Raw genomic sequence first — 17,436 nt, 5'->3', positions numbered from 1 at the left:
GCCCGGGCCGCCGACCGGGACTGGGACCTGGCCACACCCGGCTCGCCCGCCCGCGGGGCGGAGACCCCCGCAGCCGGCGGCGCAGCCACGACGGGGTTAAGGTTCCGGACTGGGGGAGGGGGAGGGGGCCGGGAGGGGCGGGTGCGGAGCCAATCGGCGGCCGCAGAGTCCCCGGGGCCGCGAGCTGGGAGCGCCGAGCGGGGCGCCGGGAGCTGAGCGCGCCGGGCCGGGGCCGGGGCCGGAGCGGAGCGGAGACGGAGCGCGCCCGCCCCAGCCCCGAGTCCTGCCGCCTTCCTTCCCTCCCGCCGCCGCAGCGCCGGCCCCGCGGCCGCCGCCCCAGCCATGGAGCAAGACAACAGCCCCCGGAAGATCCAGTTCACGGTCCCGCTGCTGGAGCCGCACCTTGACCCCGAGGCAGCGGAGCAGGTGCGGAGCCGGGCGGGGTGGCCGGGGACTCGCCCGGCCAAGAACAACGGACCCCCTGGGTCGTGGGATCTGGGAAACCGGCTTCGTCCGCCCTTGGCAGTGCGCCCCTGGGAGGGCGACCGAGCTCAGTTTGGGGAAGGGGGGGGTCTTCTATCCCCTCCCCCACAGTTGGAGCCACCTCTCCCTGTCAGTGCTGGCGCCTCCAATCGAAGCCTGTCCCCGCAGAGTCGCTCTCGGCGCCCCAGCCCTGGGGGAGGGGGCCTGCCTGAGGACACGACCCCTCCCCCCTTTGCCAGTCTTGCATCCCCTGCGCCGTCAACCCCCACCAGAGTTTCTGAGCTCGGTGGGGGCGCCGAAGGGGACATGGCAGCCTTGCGGGAGGGGTCGGGGAAGGAGGAGGGGAACGGAGGGAGCCTGGTGCTGCTGAAAGGAGTTGAAGGAAGAGAAATAGCCCTCCCAACCCCTCCCCAAATTCAAGGCCACCTTGCGTGACTCCAGCGGGTGAGAACCAGAAGGAGCTGAGGGCAACTGATGAGAGGGCTGGGGCTTTGGGGAGACGGCTGCTTGGGTCTGCAGGCTGACGCTCCCCTCTTCTGCAAGTCTGGACACGTGGGTCCTTATTCCCAACTCCTGCCCTTTGGAGCAGAGAGTGGGGGTGGCCTGGAGAGAATGGCACTGGGAAGCCAGAGGTGGGGGCTCTCTGGGAGCAGGGTGCAAGGGGCTCCCTAAACAAGGGAGCAGCACTGCGCTGGCCTTGGCTCAAGGGGTGGGAGTCCAGGGCCCTGGCCCAGCCCCGAGCCTGGCCTATTTTTAGCTCAGAGCAGCCTGGCAGAGGCGGCAGTGGATGAGACTGTGTGAGCAAGTGCGTGTCGCCGGGAGAGTGAGCATGTGTGTGGACAGGGTGACCACCCGTGGTCACTACTACCGCCCATTTGCCAAATATTTGCTCGTTTGCTCATTGCTCCATATCCTTTTGTGTCCTCTGTCCATTTGCCTGGACGTCCCTGTTCCTAAAGCGTACCCATCGGCCACAAGGTCAGTTCCCCATGTCCCCCATCCAGCCGCCAGGGCTCTGGTGGGGCCTCCCCACCCCATAGCACCCTGTGACCTCCTGGGATGGGCTGGAGAAAGTGTTCTCCGTGCTGCTCCAGCTGTTTGGTAGAATAAAGTCGAGGAGTGAAGGGAAGGGTAGGTGTACACACTCGCCCTGCAACTTCAGCTTCCCAAAGTGTGGGGCGGGGTTAGGAACGGGCTCTGTCCTCTCCCTGGCCTGGGGGGAGCCGCCTCTCAGACGGCTAAGGTGTGACAGCAGGATGGACTGTGGTGAGGCCTCAAGCCCTGTGTGGATGAAGAGGGTGGAGTGTACCCCTTCCCCCCCACCCCCACCCCAGGAATCGGGGGCAAGGCCGTTATGCCTGGAGGCAAGGGCTTAGCTAAGATCCCTCGGACCCAGAAAAACAGGCCCATGAGTATGGGTTAGCGGGGTTAGGGGCAAGCTTCCAAGGACTGCCTTCCACTGGCACAGACAGGCCTCCCTGCCCGACACCTGCATGTGTTTGGTGTTAGAGAAGGCAGGTGTCGGTGTGCGTTGGGAGGGGGTGGGGATAGGCCAGCTGGTTCAGGGGTCCGGGGACAGAGGAGGAGAAGACGGTGCTAAGGAGCCAGAGGGAAAAAGAGAGAGGTGGGACTGCCGCCCGCTTTTCTCTTATCTTCAGAAATGGGTGTCCTGTCCACTAGACCCGAAATTCTACCTGCCGTCTCACCTCACCCCTTCTTGCTGTGTCGTCCAAGTGTGTTATCCAGGCAAAAAGCTCCAGGCGGGGCGGGAGCGCCTAAACCGGACTGCCGCGGGAGAGCAAAAGGGGTTAGAAGCTAGGAGTTACGAAGCACAGAGGGGCAGGGGACGGAGGGGTGCCCATGGCTACTAGGTGTTGGGCGCGACTGGCTTGGCAATAAATCAGAGGCAAAGGCACGAGGTATCCTTGAGCACTCAGAATTTGGATAGGTGCAAGAAAAAGAAGAACAACCGAGCATCTATTCATTTCCTAGGAGTTCAGGTGTCTGGGAGGTACTCCAGGAAGCCTGACTTTACTCCCTTCTTTGATATCTCTGGGACATCAAAATTGTCAAAGACTCTGAGCACCTAGAGATCATGTCCAAGGCAAGGACACTGGTGGAGGAAGGGACCTGTCCAACATCACAGAGCCCTGGTGTCCTCTCAAAAGCCCTCCCTGGCATACTTGCGGTCTCCTTCTCGGACTCCCAACTTCCACTGACACCCCCACCCTCTCCCTGTCTCTCTGACTCTTCCACAGCCACCATGTCCCCTCTGCCTGCAGCAGGAGTGAAAGAAAGAGGAGTCCCCTCCTAGGAAAGGAAGGCCCTCACCCCACATTCGTGAGGAACATGGGCCTGCCTGCTGGTGTCCAGCACATCTACACTAGGCATGACCAGACAGACTCACAGCTCATGTTTGTGTAGTGCATATGAGTGTGCGCATTCACTGTGCGCGCGCGCGCGCGCACACACACACACACACACACACACACACACACACACAGGACCAGTACTGCCAGAGACCTTTAAATGTCACCCAAAATAGATGCCACTGGATTTTCCAGAGAAAACCGTGACCTTTATCCCCAAAAGACCCCCCATTTTGTGTCTTTCATTTCTTTAGGGAGAATCCGCCTCTCAGACTAAGGCTGTAGTCTTAGTCTGACTGTACCTCTTGCTAAGGCTGACACCCGTTTTCTGAGCATGGAGAGGGGCAGGCGTCTTACCACCCCCACCCCCAGTGGTAGTGGTACTAAATAATGGACACAGACAGATAGGAATTCGGTCCTTCAGTGTCCTCACCCTACCGCGCTCAGCCCGGGATAATCTTAGCCCCTTTCCCAGCCCTTTCGCTGTCCCTCCCCTCTGCTGCCCTGGAGGTTGCTGTAGGGATGCCAGCCCCATGAGCCCCGTCACTTCCAAGCCTCAAAACCCTCCAGAGAAAGGAAAAAACCTACATGTCCCAAGAGTCCTTGGACTGATTGCAACAACAATCAACTTTATTGGCAGCCTGGCGAAGAAGAACAGCGGTGGGCAGAGGGGCTCAGAGGCCCCGCAGTCAATCAGCTTTTATGTGTTAATTTCTTAGAATGGGACCTTGGGACCCAGGAGATGATTTTTCTGGTAACTTTAGGCCCCCCCGCTAGGGTCCTGCCTGCATTTTATTTACCCCTGATGAGGATCTGTCCAGACCACACTTCCTGACAAATTAGAAAGGCCGTGTGTCCGAGGGTAGGGAGGACTTCGGGGAATGAGGGGCATGGGTAGGGGAATGTCCACGCAGACCTACCTTCCTGGGGCTGAGCGGTGCTCCCCACAGACGCCAGTGCACGAAAGGTTAATGCCTGTTTGGGGCGGTGGGCTGGAAGGTCGGGGGAAAGAAAGGCCTTGTGCCCTGTCAGCTTATTTCTGACCATTGATCAGGATGGACGGAAGGACAGCAAGCCAGAGATCAATGCATTTGAGCAGATATAGCTGCTGAGCTGGAGAGCTGGGGAGATGCAGAAACGGAAAGGGGAGTGGGGGATGGAGAGAGTGGGGGTGATCTTTTGGGTCCCTAAGGGAAAGGGATGGGCCCAAGAATGCCCACCCTGGGACTTGAGGCTCCGCATAATGTGGTCATTTTTGAGGCATGTTAAGCGGGCAGCCTGGAGTCTGTTGCTGAGTGGTGCTGGGTGGGGCTTTGAGACTGCCACGTGCACTTGACCTCTCCCCTCAGATTCGGAGGCGCCGCCCCACTCCTGCCACCCTCGTGCTGACCAGTGACCAGTCATCCCCAGGTAACCCCGGGGATGGGTCGCTGAAGGGGAGTGGGCCTGCCGAGGGGTCCGGTGAGAGAAGGCGGGCGCTGGCTGGGAGAAGGGCAGATCTGAGGAGTCGGAGAGTGGCTTAGTCCCAGGGTGGGGAAGGAAAGTGGTGGCCAGATTAGCAGGATTTCCTTTGCTTTGGAAAGACTGAGCCTTGCGGAGCCGGAGCCGGAGCCGTGGGGAGGGGAGGGAAAGCACCTGGCTCCTAAGCCCCCCAGGAATTGGGGTGGTCAACTAACTGAGTGCTGGTTGCTGCGGCAACAGCCTTCCAGGTTTCTCCAGCAACTGAGACACGGCCCCCACCCCCAGAGGCAGTGACAGCTGTGAGGGGGAGGGACCGCCTCCATCAGCTATCCTCACAGCCCCCAGAGGGGAAGGGGAAGGTTAGACACAGCTCAGGGAGCAGCTGGCATACTGTTCACCAGTGTCCCCAGCAAGGTCTGGGGAGAGAACAAGGTCTTTGGGAATGTCAGGGAACTCGATGGGACAGTGGGAGAGAGGTGGCCATGCTAAGAAGCCATACGGAGTTCTGGATGCCAGAGGCTCCCGCTTGCCCCCAACTGCCAAAATGGATTGTACCGCCCTGCGCAGGGTAAACTTGCTCTTCTTTATCTGGTATTCCTTCCCGTGCACGGTTCAGTTCGGAACCTGGGGCCGGGGCAATGGGTTGGAGGAGAAAGAGACGTGGATACTTCAAGGAGAGGAAAAGAGCAAAAAGGCCACACAGATCCTACTTCAGGAACCTCCAGGTCTGAGGCAAGGATGTAGATACAAGATGGTCCATGGGGTCAAGGACAAGGCTACGTTCAGGGAAGAAAGCGGGGCAGGAGGAAGCTGAAGGGAGCAGGGGCAGCCATCAAGGCCAACTTCCTAGAAGCAGATGTGAGGGACAGATCAGGAAGGAGGTGATGGCTGAGGCTCCTCCCCTTGGGAAGTCAGCTCTGTCGGGATGCACGCTCCACCCCCCAACCCTGGCTTTTGGGTCCTCTTCACTTTCTCCTTTCCCTGTTCCCCTCAGAGATAGATGAAGACCGGATCCCCAACCCGCTTCTCAAGGTGAGCTGGTCCCTCTCGCTCAGCCCAGCCCAGAGACTCATTAGGGGATTATTCGTCAGACCCTCCAATCTGTAGGGCCTCTTGGCTCCCCCTTCTCTGCAACCCTCCCAGCGAGCATGAGTGGACACACCCTCACACCATATCCCCCATACTCAGTCTCTTTGCTCATTGTGGGGTCGGGGGCAAGGGGGTGGTTGCTGGGAAGCAGGAATCTTCTCCACCACTTTCTGAAGCCCACACCGACCCCCAATCTTGAGTCCAAAGCCCGGCAAGGCACAGAAGGGGGGGGCGCGGCCGGACCCCACCTGCGCTCTGTGTCCTTCACAGTCCACTTTGTCCATGTCTCCACGGCAACGGAAGAAGGTGACGAGGACCACACCCACAATGAAAGGTTAGGAAGACCCTTCCCATCCTTTTCTTCGCCCCCTGTGTCTGAGGCTGAGCAGCGGACCTAATGACCGCTTTGCAGGGAGCCCTTGGGAAGCCTTGAAACCCGCCTCTGTTACAGTTGAATTGTTGCTAGACAGTCTGGGCTGGGCTCCAGCGTTGCCTCCCACTAGCTGGGTGGCCTGGCAGAACCTGGTTAACCTACCAAGTCCTGAGCACCACCTCACTACGGCAGTTAAATAAACTATGCAGTGCTCTCCACATAGAAGGCACTCAAATACTTCTTGAATCTAAACGGAGTCTTTTCTTTTACCCTGAGTATCCCAGCAAGTTAGGAGGGTGTTTTCTTCCTGAAGGCCCTGCCCCTCCCCTCCCTGACTTTTGAAGGAAGTAGGCTTCATGGTCTAACTTTTGGCCCTCCTTAGTGCCCAGCGCCTATCTTTCCCCACCCCCACCCCCACTCCCGTTCAGACCTCAGGGGATGGAAATGTCACACAAGCGATGTCTGATGGCCCTTCAGCAGGGCCGTTGCATGTGAGGGGCCTCAGAGGAGACTCTGGGCAGTCACGTCCCTCCCTTTCTCTGTGCCCCCAGAGCTCCAGATGATGGTTGAACATCACCTGGGGCAACAGCATCAGGGAGAGGAACCTGAGGGAGCCGCCGAGAGCACAGGGACCCAGGAGTCCTGCCCACCTGGGATCACAGACACAGAAGCGGAGTTAAGGCTGGGCGCTTCTGGGAAAGCACAAAGTACGTTCAGGCTGGGGAGGGACTGGCCCAGGAGGAGGCAGACCTTCCCCATGCTGGGGAGGGGTCTAATAGTAGCCAGAAACTGTCCTGAGAGTATGGATATGTTTGGAGGTATTCCGTGTATTTGCATCTCCTCCCTCTTCCTTCCTGAATGTCCACAAACCCTCCCAATGGGGGCTGCAGAGCTCCCTGCTGTGCGGAGGGAGAAAGCCCACCACGGTAGGACCAGCGCACACCAGCTAGAATCCCCCTCACTGCCCCAGCCCAGAAAGGCCTCCGGCAACTCCCTTAACCTCAGTCTGTAGAAGGATAACAATGATGCCCATCACATTGGGCCGTTTGTGAAAATTACATGAGACCGGTTCTTAGCTCAGCAGCTGACACATGCAAAGCATGCAATAAATGGAAGCTGCTGGTAGTGCTCTTAATGCATCTCCACAGCCCCTCATCCTAGGTGGGACTCCAGAATCCAGAGCTTTTCCACTTCTATGAAGGTGACATAGATACAGATATACCGATATTATGTAATACCCCCCAACTGAGCACCCTGTAATCAAACACCTGAATATTTCTGCAGTGAAATGAATGGTCCCACCAAATGGGATAAAGACTAAAAACAGACCCGTATCAGTTCAGGTCCGATTTTGCCAAACTGTACCCAAACTTTTTTTTAACTTTCCTTTGAAGGTTTTTTTTTTTTTTCTTTTCAATTTCTGATTGCAGATTTACACAATGAATCTGTAGTAATAGTTGTGATTAAAGAAAACGCCACCGGGCTTGTCCGATTGCCCCCAGCCCGGTCTTGGGCCCCTCTCAGGGATCACTGGAGTATAGGATGGGGTAAGAGGAGCAGATCCCTCTCCAAGCTTTCATGAATGCTGCCTCTCCCTCCCGCCACCCCTTTTCCGTCCTTAGAGCCTGCAGCATCCATCCCTAAAGCTCAGGAGAGGGGCAGTGAGAAACGCAGCACAGAGGAACCCACAACCCATATACCACCATTGGATTCGCAGGGAGCCAATGCGGTAAGAGCCTAGGGCTGGGCTGCCTGATCTGCAGGGGAGCAGGCTGTGTAGATGAGGGCAGGGACTAAGATCTGGAATCAGGGAAAGGGGGAACAGAGGACCGGCTTCAGTCACTTGAAGAGCTATTGTCTAAGGCAAGAAGATTTGGGGACATTATGTACCTGTGCACAGAGAGAAGTGGGATTAAGCTGCAGGAGGAAGGACTGAGGTTAGACTCTGTATTAGGGTTTTGTTGTTTTTTTTAATTTTTTTAAATGTTTTATTTATTTCTAGGAGAGAGAGAGAGCGCGCGAGCAGGGGAGGGTCAGAGAGAGAGGGAGTCACAGACTGAAACAGGCTCCAGGCTCTGAGCTGGCAGTCAGCACAGAGCCGGACGCGGGGCCTGAAGCCACGAACCGCGAGACCATGACCTAAGCGAAAGTCGGACGCTTAACCGACTAAGCCACCCAGGCGCCCCTGTATTAGGGTTTCTGACTCCTCCAGTGGGTGATGAAGTAGACCATGGACTTTCTGAGAAAGGGCCTTTGGAAACGAAAGGGAGATGCTCATGTCCAGGCGGGGTGAGCAGTGGCCCTGCCTGGAGTGGAGGCATTGATGAAGTAGCCTCATGGGCTTTGATTTTACAGTCCTCCCTCCCCCACCCCTGCATAGGCTGGGCAAGTGTGGGGACTGGCGTCAGACATCAGAGGTTAGATGCTTGAGGCTGGGCAGACCAGTAGGGGTGGGGACAGTGGGACCTCCGGTCTCTCACTCGCCCTCTCTTTCTGCCCCTCCCCCACAACAGGTCTGAGAGTGAAGGAGGTATCCTGGAGTCAAGACCGCAGTTGGGATGCATGGACACTGGATTTGTTTCTTATTCTTCACTTTTGGGAAAAATCTCCTGTTTTTAAAAAGTGATAAATTTGGTGTTAGGTCCTTGGCATTTTCCTTCTTTCCCAACTTAGAGGACCCCTTCTTCCTCCCTTCTTGTCGTGCCCTCTCTACAACCCCCTGCTCTTCTGCCCAGCAGCCTCTGGAGACGAAGAAACAGGGAAGCTGGGCAGGAGCCTTGGAAGGGGTTGGGTTGGGGGGAGTTCTTCCCCAGCCCTGCCCTTACTTGCTGGGGGGTCAGACAGGTGGAAGGACTAACTTCCAGGGGACCAAGAAGGAAGGAAGGGTCTGGGTTCTCTTTTCTTAATTGCGGAAAGGATGCAGCCACCTGGAGGGGCTGCCCTGCCGCTGTGAGACTTGGGCTTTCTAAGGCCTGTCCAGCGGTGACTGTGCTGTGGCCGCCACCTGCTGGGCAGGAGGCGGAACTGCACCCTGGCTCTTGGCCCACAGGGAAGAGGTGTGGTGTGGTGTTGTGTTGTGTTGTGTTGTGTTGTGTTGTGTTGTGTGGATGCCTTTGCCTGTCCTCCAAACCTTAGTGATTCCCACACTCCCGGATGGGTTCCCTCCTCCAGCTATGAGGAGACCACAACCCCTTCCTCCAACCCGTTAGCAAAGACGAGTTGGGAACACAGTGGCTACGAACAAAGAGGCCTCTGCTGGGAACAGGAAAGACTCTCTCTCCCATGTCCTAAACACCGAGGAGGCAGGGCAAAAGGCAAAAGCCAGCACAGGTGAAGAAACTTCCATAGTCAGGCCTCCCCGGGCCATTGCTTTTGTCTTTCCGGGGAGAGGGGAGAGGGGAGGAGGGAAGGCAAGATTCGCCCTTCCTTACTGAAGAAGCACTTTGATGGAGAGAAAAAGAACCTGAGTGTAAGTCCCCACATCTGCCATTCCTACCGTGTGCTCTCAGGCAAGACCCCAGCTTGCCCACCTACACGTAAGACAGGGAGAGCACCACACCAGGGTTTTCTCGAGCTTGCAGAGTCCGTGTGTGTGAAGATGCCCGGTGGACTTCCACCCTGTGAACACCAAACACATCCAGGCCTGGTCTCCCTTCTTTATTGATCTCTGGCTGTAGCAGGGTTCTGGGAGACCAAGGGCAGGGGTGAGTCACATGCGTCTCTGCCCCACTCGGGGTGGGGTAGGAGGGATGAGTGTCAGGGTGACAGGTCTAAGAGACCACGGATATGGAGTTCACACGAACAGGGCCCACTGTACAAATGCATGGTTGGTATTTACAAGAAAGGAGGAGGGCAGTCACGTGGCCTTGGGCCTTTCCTGGGACAAGGCGGCTCAAGGAGCCTGAAGAGAGGAAGGGGCCTGGCTGGGCTCTCTTCAGGGGACACATAGCAGCAGCCCTGACTCCCTCCCATCTGCCTTCTGCCACCCACCCCCCACTTGTCCCGGGGGTGGGGTCTCTCGGTGTCTGCAGCTGGCTGGGCAGGTGCCGGAAGGGGGAGGGAGAGAAGGGACCCTCTCTGTTTGCAGTGCAGGATTACTGGATTATACATCACCCTCCCATGCACCCTTGACCCCATCCCGGCTGGTCTCTCCTGCCTGTGCTCCTAAGATGCATCCTAAAGGTGCTTTGCTGGGGAAACCTCAAAGCACTTTACAGACATTGGTCGGATGGGGAGCCTCCGGGCCCCAGGGGAGGGGAAGGAGGCAAAGGGCTCAGGACAGCCAGGGTAGGTGATAAGCCCCAGGGGCCTAGACCAATCCCAAGTTCTTGAGGACCCCAGGAAAGGCCTCCTCTTTCCCCCCGGTCGACATTTCAGAATGGGAGGGAAGGGAGGATGGGGGCGTGGGGGGGGCTGGGGATGGCGCTGAAGCAGTGTAGGTCTGGGGCAAAGAGGATATTCCCCCTCATTCCCAGGCCCTAGAAAGGTACCATGCCCTGAAGGAGCCCACTCCCCTCTTCGCACATGGGGGCTCTGAAAACCTCCAGCTTCCTATCCTCATCCAGCCCCTCCCAGGGGAGGAAAAGGGGGACCCAGACCTGCCAGCTAAGATCTGGGGGGGGCTGAGGGAACCCCCCAAAATGTATTGCTTAGAAACTTGGAGGCAAAAAGGATGGGGGAGGGCTTGGGGGCTGGCATCTCTGACCCTCCCCTCTGGGCCCTGGGAGGCCTCCAAGAAGCTCCCCTCCCCCAGCCAGCCATCTGGCCACAGAGGTGGGGGGAGGGGAGGAGTCCAGAGGCAGGGGGATGGGCACAGTGACCATTGGGACCCTAAAGTTCCCCAGTCTCACTGTTGGGAAATTAAAGTGCTCCCCAATGGGTGTTGGGTGGGGAGGGGCCCTTCCCCCAACCCCACAATCTCTGGCATTTGGCCTTCGGGTGGGTTGTCTGGTCCTCAACCTCCATGCTCCCTTGGAGCAGATGAGGGAGTCGGTCCCGATGGATGGTGCTGATGACATCGAATACTCTGGACTCACTTGGGGACCTGGGAAAGAGGGAGAGGTCTCAGGGCTCTGCTCTTTGCCTTGTCTCCAGCCTGACTTAACCTTCTCCAAGTCCCCCTGCTCAGTCCCATAGACGGTCAGGCACAAAACACCCTGCAGAGGGTGCCCAGCCAAGGGGGTGGTGCTGGGGGGCGGTCATCCACCTCACAGAATCCTGCGCCCTGACCGGGTCTTATTCCTGAACCCTCTCAAAGGCGCTATAAGAGGCTGGCTGTAGTCTTGCTCAGGCCCTCCCTGTTCCGAGAAGCTTCCTCCTTCCTTCCCACAGGGACTGCACCGAGGGAATGGAAAAAAGTCCTTGCTTCCCAACTCACCCCCTGGCTCAGTTCTGTGTTCACTTCTTCCATGTTCCTTCCTGGGAAGGGAGGGAGAACTTCACATCCACTGAACCCCAGAGGAACCTTCAAAGGCGCCATGCTGGACACCCAGATCTCCCTACTCCCTATGGAATCTCGAGACCCTTCCCCCTCTACCACACAGGCTCACCTGGGCCAGTCCCAGGCTAGTCCAGATTCCCATTCTGGTTGTGTTCCTCTTCGGCAGGGGAGGGGAGGGCTTCTTCCTCACAGGGGGACAGTTCGTCAATGGACATCTGGTTGGTGATGCCTGCGGGGGACATTTAGGAAGTCAGGACCAGACCAAGAAATACTTTTCCCCAGAACCCAAGGAATATGTAGAGAAAAGTGAAGGATGCTCGTGCATCCTCCCACCTTCAAGATGAACTCTACTCAACCCATGCCAACCTAGGGAGAGCCTCTCCAGCCTTGCCAAAATTCACAACCCTCAACTCACACATAAAGGAAGAGATTTCCCAGCCAACGCCATCGAGTTACCCAAATCTACCAGGGTGCCATTTGCACACCACTGTATGCATGGGGTCCCTCGGGTTGTGGGATATGGCTGTTCTATCTTCTTTCCTGTCCCCGTCCTAGACCGATCCAGGCCAATCGGCCAAACAGTCTTTCCTGTAATCTAACTTTAGTCTGATTGGCTCCAGTCTCAACTCTGGCAGTCAGACCAAGGGGTGCTCCAGGGGCTTATGGAAAACAGACCTGCTCCTGCTCCATCCGCCACCCTCCCCACAAGGCCTCGTCCCTGCTTCCAACGGCACCCACCACTTGCCGCCCGTTCCTTCCATTTCTGCTTGTTCTCCTGAATGTATTTGGTCCAGGTAGAGCGGAAGCTGACCACATCAGGGTTGGGGTCTCCCACTTCCACATCCAGAGAAGGCTGGCGCCACTGGAAGCTAAAGGAGACCCCCCCCCCCACCTCCAGAGGTGAGACCCAGCCCACTCCAGAGCTGCCTGCCGCAGCCCTCAGAGTGGAGGGGGTGGAAGACCAGGCGGAGACTTAGAGAGATTTATCCTTCTCCCCCTTCACCTCTGCAAGGTACCCTCAAGTTCCTGGCCCTCTGCCCTGAATTCCACACCTCCCTCTCCACACCTTCCCTCCTACTAGAAGGAAAATATAAACAAGATTAGCAGAAAGGCAATAAAGACAGAGCTAATGGAAGAAGCAAAAATTGGTGGAGGGGATCACAGGTGCGGGCCACACCCTTCTGGTCTCATCCTTCTACGCCTGTGTGTGCCATGCAGGAGAGAGACTCCCAAGTTCTGAGTAGCCTGCTTCTCCACCAGCCCCTGTACCCCCTCCCGGTCTTCTCTGTGAGGCCCTCTTCCCTCCCCCAGAAGCAGGAGACCCAGCTACCCCAGCAGCCCTCACCTGGGCTGGTTTTTAGACTTGGAGTCGTCATCCGCCAGGGGCTGGACGCTCTTCTCGGCCACATCGGTCAGCACAGAGAAGGTGGGCTCCACGATGAAGTCAATGAAGCCTGCAGAGAAGGGGGAGCAGGATGGAGAGGCCTCACCTGGAGGGCTGGGCAGAGGACGTGGCCCGCGAGGCTGGCGCCCCCTGCTGCCTGGAAAACGGGGTCGCCCACGGCTGAAGAGTTCCCAAACCTGGGGGGCGGCCTTTGGAATAATGTCTTTCTGACCCCACCTTTGCACGCCCAAGCCTTCCACCCAGGGCCCCGTGCTCTAGCAGGCTGCCTCGACAGGAAGGCTGGTTTTGAGGGATGGCCACCTGGAGCAGCCCCCAGCTGGGTCCAGAAAGCATCATCTCCCCTTCCCAGTACCCTCCTCTCTGCGGGAAAGGACACTCACCAATCTGGGACTGTGCCACCAGAGTGGAAGTGCGATCGCACAGCGGAGAGAAGGGCAGGCCCAGCTCCGCCTCCTTGTCGCCCTGGGGAGAAGACAAGGCGGGAGAGCTGGAGGGGGTGCCTCAGACCAGGGTGCGTCTGGGGGAGCCCGGGGGGGGCGGTGGTGGTTGTGGGAGAAGAGGAATGTCAGTGCCTCTGGCCTGGAAAATGGGTGCTAGGTGAGTGGAATGCAACTGTAGTGAAGCTTTTAGGAAAAGGATGCCTGATCCCAGGGGTTTGGGGTCAAGTCAGAAGCTGCAGATCTCTGAATGAAGGTCTGGAGGTGGAGTGCCAACCTGGAGAACAAAGGGGAGAGAAGGACGGGGTGGGTGGGGGCGCCACCCTACCTGGCGGAAGAATTCTTCCATGAGGGCCTTGGTCCAGCGGCTGTGAACTGACCACTGCTTGGTCGGGTGGCTGATGTCAGCAGCATGGAGCAAGAGAGACAGGGCCTTGGACTTGTCAATCCTGGTCCGGGGAAGGCGATAAACGGAGGGAGACCGATCTTTTAGGAAAAGGAAACCTGGACCATTCCTAACTTCCCATCACATGCCCTTGGCTCCCCGCAGGTAACTTCAACCAGCCTGAGGCGACACGCATGCGCGCGCACACACAAGCACGCACATATGTATACACACGCGCGTGCTCCTATACATAAAGGAAGCAACCCAAGCTCTTAGAAGCCGAGGGCCTGCATTCGAATCCCCACTGTACCTACCACTCACTAGCGGTGCCACACAGAGCAAGTTACTTAAAATCTCCATATTTCACTTCCCTCAATCCTAGCTGGAAATAATAACAGAATGCGCCACACAAGGTTGTTCTGAGAATTAAATGACACACAACAGACAAGCATTCAGCATAGTCTGGCACATGGTAACTGCTGAGTAGATGTTATCTATAATAATATTAATAATCATATTATTATTAATGTTATAGTATTATTCCCCAACAATGCCACGCTGCACGCTGTCCCACGCAGACACACCATACATTAGTACCCACCTTCAGGACACACACACACACACACACACACACTCTGTTCTCTCTTGTACACATTTATACACTCCCACCCACTTTGGAGCAGCGTTCAATGTAATCATGGCGACTTGTTCTGTGCTGTTTTTCTTTAACTTCACATGATTCCTTCAATAGCCCTATTAGCGTAGGACCTGGCTGTAAGCTGTGGCAGGGAGGCCTGTCATTCTCACGCTGCACAGAAAAGGAAGCGAGTCCAGAAAGGTGGTCTGATTTTTGCCTGCGGCAGCAGCGACAGCATTCATTTCAGACTCCCGGCCCAAAGTGCTCTCCAGGAGACCCGCAGCCCGGGCTGTCCATCAACCCAGGGCCGTGGACACACACATTCACACACATACACACGGCTGCAGAGACAGACTCAGACACCTGGGGCCAGGAGAGTTTCCACATCCAGGCAGAGACCCGGCACCCTAACTGCCCACGTCTGTGACCCCGATTCACAGGGCCTCTCTTTGGCCACGCCCCGGCCACGCCCCCACCAGCCGCCACCTCTCCAGCTGCTGCAAGGCGGTCCTCATGCACTTCACTTGCTGGAAATGGCAGGACATGTCTGTGGCCAGCACCATCTCGATGACCAGGGCCCGCAGCTCCCTGGATGGACAGAAGCAGAAAAGCGATCAGCCCCCACTGCTGACAGGCAGGAGGTCCGGGGAGCGGGGAGAGAGGGTAGGGTGAGGGGCCTCTCCCGGAAGGCTACGCCCGCCTTCGGCTCACACAAACTCATCCTTGGTGAGGTTGATGAAAATGTTCATCTCATCGTCCTGCATCATTCGGAAGACAGAGCTGATGTGGTGATTCTCCAGCACGGAGCGATCATTGTACAGGATGGCACATTCTGACCTACGGAGCCAACGGTCGTTGAGCCCAGCCCCCTGCAGGTGACTCGGGCACCCTGCCCCGCCCCCACGTGGCCCCTCCTGCCCCTGCTGCCTCAGCGCCCCTCACTTGGTCTGGATGTGGAAGCTGTTGGTCGTGCCTGTGTGCTCATAGTCGTGGATGGCTGCAGCGAAGATGATGGCTAAGACCTCGATCTCAGACAGGCAGTGCTGGGAGATGGGGAGGGGAGAGAGGGGTCTGATCCCTGCCCTTCGCTGCCCCAAGACCTCCACACCAGGTGACACCACTCAGCCCAGCCCTTCCGTTCTTCAAGGCCAGCTCTAGGGCTAAGAAGGCCAGGTTTCTCGGCTCCCGGAAGGGCAGAATACCCTCCCTTCTCCCAACCTGCCACGCTCCCACGCATCCCGGCACACGTCCCGAGCCATGCCCGTGAAGCTATGGTCCACCCAGGAATTCTCTAGAGTAAGTCCAATTTGACTCCGTGCAGACGCTGAGATACCACAGGTGAGGAACCCAAGAGAGAAAAAGGGAAATGGGAGTCCAGTCTGGACTTCCCAGTCGTGCAGCCGGAAGACCCGAAATCACAGAAGAATGCTCTCCCGGGCACCTACCACCATCCCTGTGCGGAGCAAGAAGCAATGGACTGTCTGGGTAACATCTGCCGCGTGGATCTGGTTGTGGTAAGGGTTCTTGTACTTCCCGTAGCCAGTCTCCAACGCATCCAGGAAAGTCATCAAAAACACGGTGGGAATCTGCAGTGGGAGGGAGAAGATGCAGCTACATGGGGGACATGCAGGAATGGCAGGCAGCCGAGGACTGAGATCAGTGAGGCCGCCTTTCTTCGGGAGGCGGTATGGCCCAGGGAGAAGGGACCAGCTCTGCAGTCAGGTGAACCTGGGCTCTCATCATGCCTCCACCAGCTGCGGGCCGGTGACCTTGGGGAAGCCGCGGGCCTCTGATACTTAACAGCAGAATGAAGATAATGCCACCCACCTTGAATTTAATGAGATAAGTGCAAAGCACTTAGTAAGTGCTCTCTAAAGAGTAGCTTTAATTATTGTTATTTCCCTGGAGATTTTTAAGAACAGAAAACTTCCCTCCTATCTTCCAACCACCCCGTCCCGTCCCCAATCTGGTACCATGGAGAGAGGCTCAGAAGCAGGGGAAAAAACAAGATGACCCTTCCAGACACACACACACACACACACACACACACACACTCTCACTCTCTCTCTCTCTCTCTCTCTCTCTCTCAAGCACCAGGAGCCAAAGCTCTGCCCAGCTTTCAGCGGCCTCTGTATTGGTCCCTGGATCTCCTGAGGCTGCAAGGAGAGCGAGGTTCAGGACTTGGGGACGCTACTGTAGAGACGAGCAATAGTGAGGGGACACAGAAGATGCACCACTAACCAGCCAGACCCTAACATCCCCTACCCCCACCCTGGAGGGCTGTGCCCCAAATTCAGGAAATTTTAAAGGACCGTTTCCATGACAACTGCCCTTGCTTCTGCGTTGCCATGGTGTCCCTGGAGGGAAGGGAAGGGACGCAGGGGAGGGGCTGGGTCCCCAGGAAGGGAATGTGGAGGCTGACAAGGGCGGCTCCAGCCGGAATCTCTGTTGTGAGTGAACACTAAAGCAGTAAGCGTCCCCCCCACCCCCCAACTGCCTCGGTGCAAAGTCGACTGGGGCTGGGCCAAACCCATCCCGATGCAATGATTCTTGGGGTCCTTCAAAATCAGTCCTTCCAGGTAACGAGGCCAAGTTTAGGAGAAGCGGGTGTGTGGAGTGTGTCTGAGGACGGGCTGGGAGAAAGGGGAGCCGGGGAAAGGCTTAGGACAAGGAAGCCCCTGCTGTTCTCTGTCCCTGGAGAAGGCTGGACTGGAAGGAGGAAAATGAAGCTGCAGAATGATGGGCCTCGGGGTGGCACTGAGGAAAAGCTCAACTGAGCATCTCATGGAAGTTCCGGAAACCTTCTTGGGAGTTGTTGTAAAACGAGGAGTCAAGGGTCGAAGAAAGGCTCACACGCACCAATGGCGTATAACAGTGAAGCGGAGGCAGAGGCCAGTTGGACCATCTTCCAGAGCCCTCTGAGAAAGTCCCCCTCCAATGAGACTGCTTTGCCCCCACCCCGTCCCCCTCCGAACAGTCATGTTTCCCTCTGCTCTAGCATCTACACCCACCCCCACCTAAGTGCTGGCCAAATATTCCCAACGTGACTCTTCAACCCCTTCACCCTCCACCTCCAAGTGTGGTTTCTCCACACAGAAGTGGTTTTTTCCGGCCTCTATTCCCAAAAGACGCTCTCTCCTGGCACAGAATCTAGAGAGGACTTTAATCCCATATTCTTTATGGCCAGCCAAGCTGAAGAGCAAATGGAGTTCACACACCCTCCCCCAGCCTTGCCAAGAGCTGATCCTCTCCATAAAACTCCCTGGACAGGGACTAGTGCTCAGGGGGAGGGGAAGGAGTGGCCAGGAAACAAACGGAGAGACTCCAAGTCCCAAGGGCACAGGCTGACAGCATCTG

At 57.1% G+C, this 17,436-nt stretch overlaps 2 protein-coding genes across 3 annotated transcripts in view; one reads left to right on the top strand and one right to left on the bottom strand.

Annotated features, from left to right (window-relative positions):
* Positions 1 to 225: 225 nt before the first annotated feature.
* PPP1R1A (protein phosphatase 1 regulatory inhibitor subunit 1A) lies at positions 226 to 8,422 on the top strand. The gene is made up of 7 exons (XM_039216998.1): positions 226 to 426; positions 4,202 to 4,262; positions 5,308 to 5,345; positions 5,673 to 5,736; positions 6,327 to 6,482; positions 7,398 to 7,504; positions 8,289 to 8,422. Exons 1-7 carry the CDS (start codon positions 343 to 345, stop codon positions 8,292 to 8,294), a joined length of 516 nt encoding a protein of 171 aa, XP_039072929.1. The 5' UTR covers positions 226 to 342; the 3' UTR covers positions 8,295 to 8,422.
* A 995-nt stretch (positions 8,423 to 9,417) lies between these two features.
* Positions 9,418 to 17,436, bottom strand: part of PDE1B (phosphodiesterase 1B) — a 28,403-nt gene continuing 20,384 nt past the window's right edge. For both annotated transcript variants that reach the window (XM_039216996.1, XM_039216997.1), the window contains 10 exons: positions 15,525 to 15,665; positions 15,022 to 15,122; positions 14,791 to 14,916; positions 14,566 to 14,667; positions 13,386 to 13,506; positions 13,001 to 13,082; positions 12,561 to 12,669; positions 11,954 to 12,084; positions 11,325 to 11,444; positions 9,418 to 10,819 (listed from right to left, as the gene is read on the bottom strand). In XM_039216996.1, coding sequence (XP_039072927.1) covers positions 11,341 to 11,444; positions 11,954 to 12,084; positions 12,561 to 12,669; positions 13,001 to 13,082; positions 13,386 to 13,506; positions 14,566 to 14,667; positions 14,791 to 14,916; positions 15,022 to 15,122; positions 15,525 to 15,665 — 1,017 coding nt within the window. In that variant the 3' untranslated portion in view covers positions 9,418 to 10,819; positions 11,325 to 11,340. The remainder of the gene's footprint in view (positions 10,820 to 11,324; positions 11,445 to 11,953; positions 12,085 to 12,560; positions 12,670 to 13,000; positions 13,083 to 13,385; positions 13,507 to 14,565; positions 14,668 to 14,790; positions 14,917 to 15,021; positions 15,123 to 15,524; positions 15,666 to 17,436) is intronic.

Source organism: Hyaena hyaena, unplaced genomic scaffold (assembly GCF_003009895.1).
Source record: "Hyaena hyaena isolate Hyena2069 unplaced genomic scaffold, ASM300989v1 scaffold_663, whole genome shotgun sequence".
Lineage (NCBI taxonomy): Eukaryota > Metazoa > Chordata > Mammalia > Carnivora > Hyaenidae > Hyaena > Hyaena hyaena.
Note: the sequence above shows the minus strand (reverse complement) of the source record. Positions and strands in the feature narration are given on the sequence as shown.

Coding starts and splice junctions, on each gene's coding strand:
- PPP1R1A (XM_039216998.1), top strand. CDS start 343: ATGGAGCAAGACAACAGCCCCCGGAAGATCCAGTTCACGGTCCCGCTG. Junction 5,346..5,672: donor TCCCCAACCCGCTTCTCAAG/GTGAGCTGGTCC, acceptor TGTCCTTCACAG/TCCACTTTGTCCATGTCTCC. Junction 5,737..6,326: donor GACCACACCCACAATGAAAG/GTTAGGAAGACC, acceptor CTGTGCCCCCAG/AGCTCCAGATGATGGTTGAA.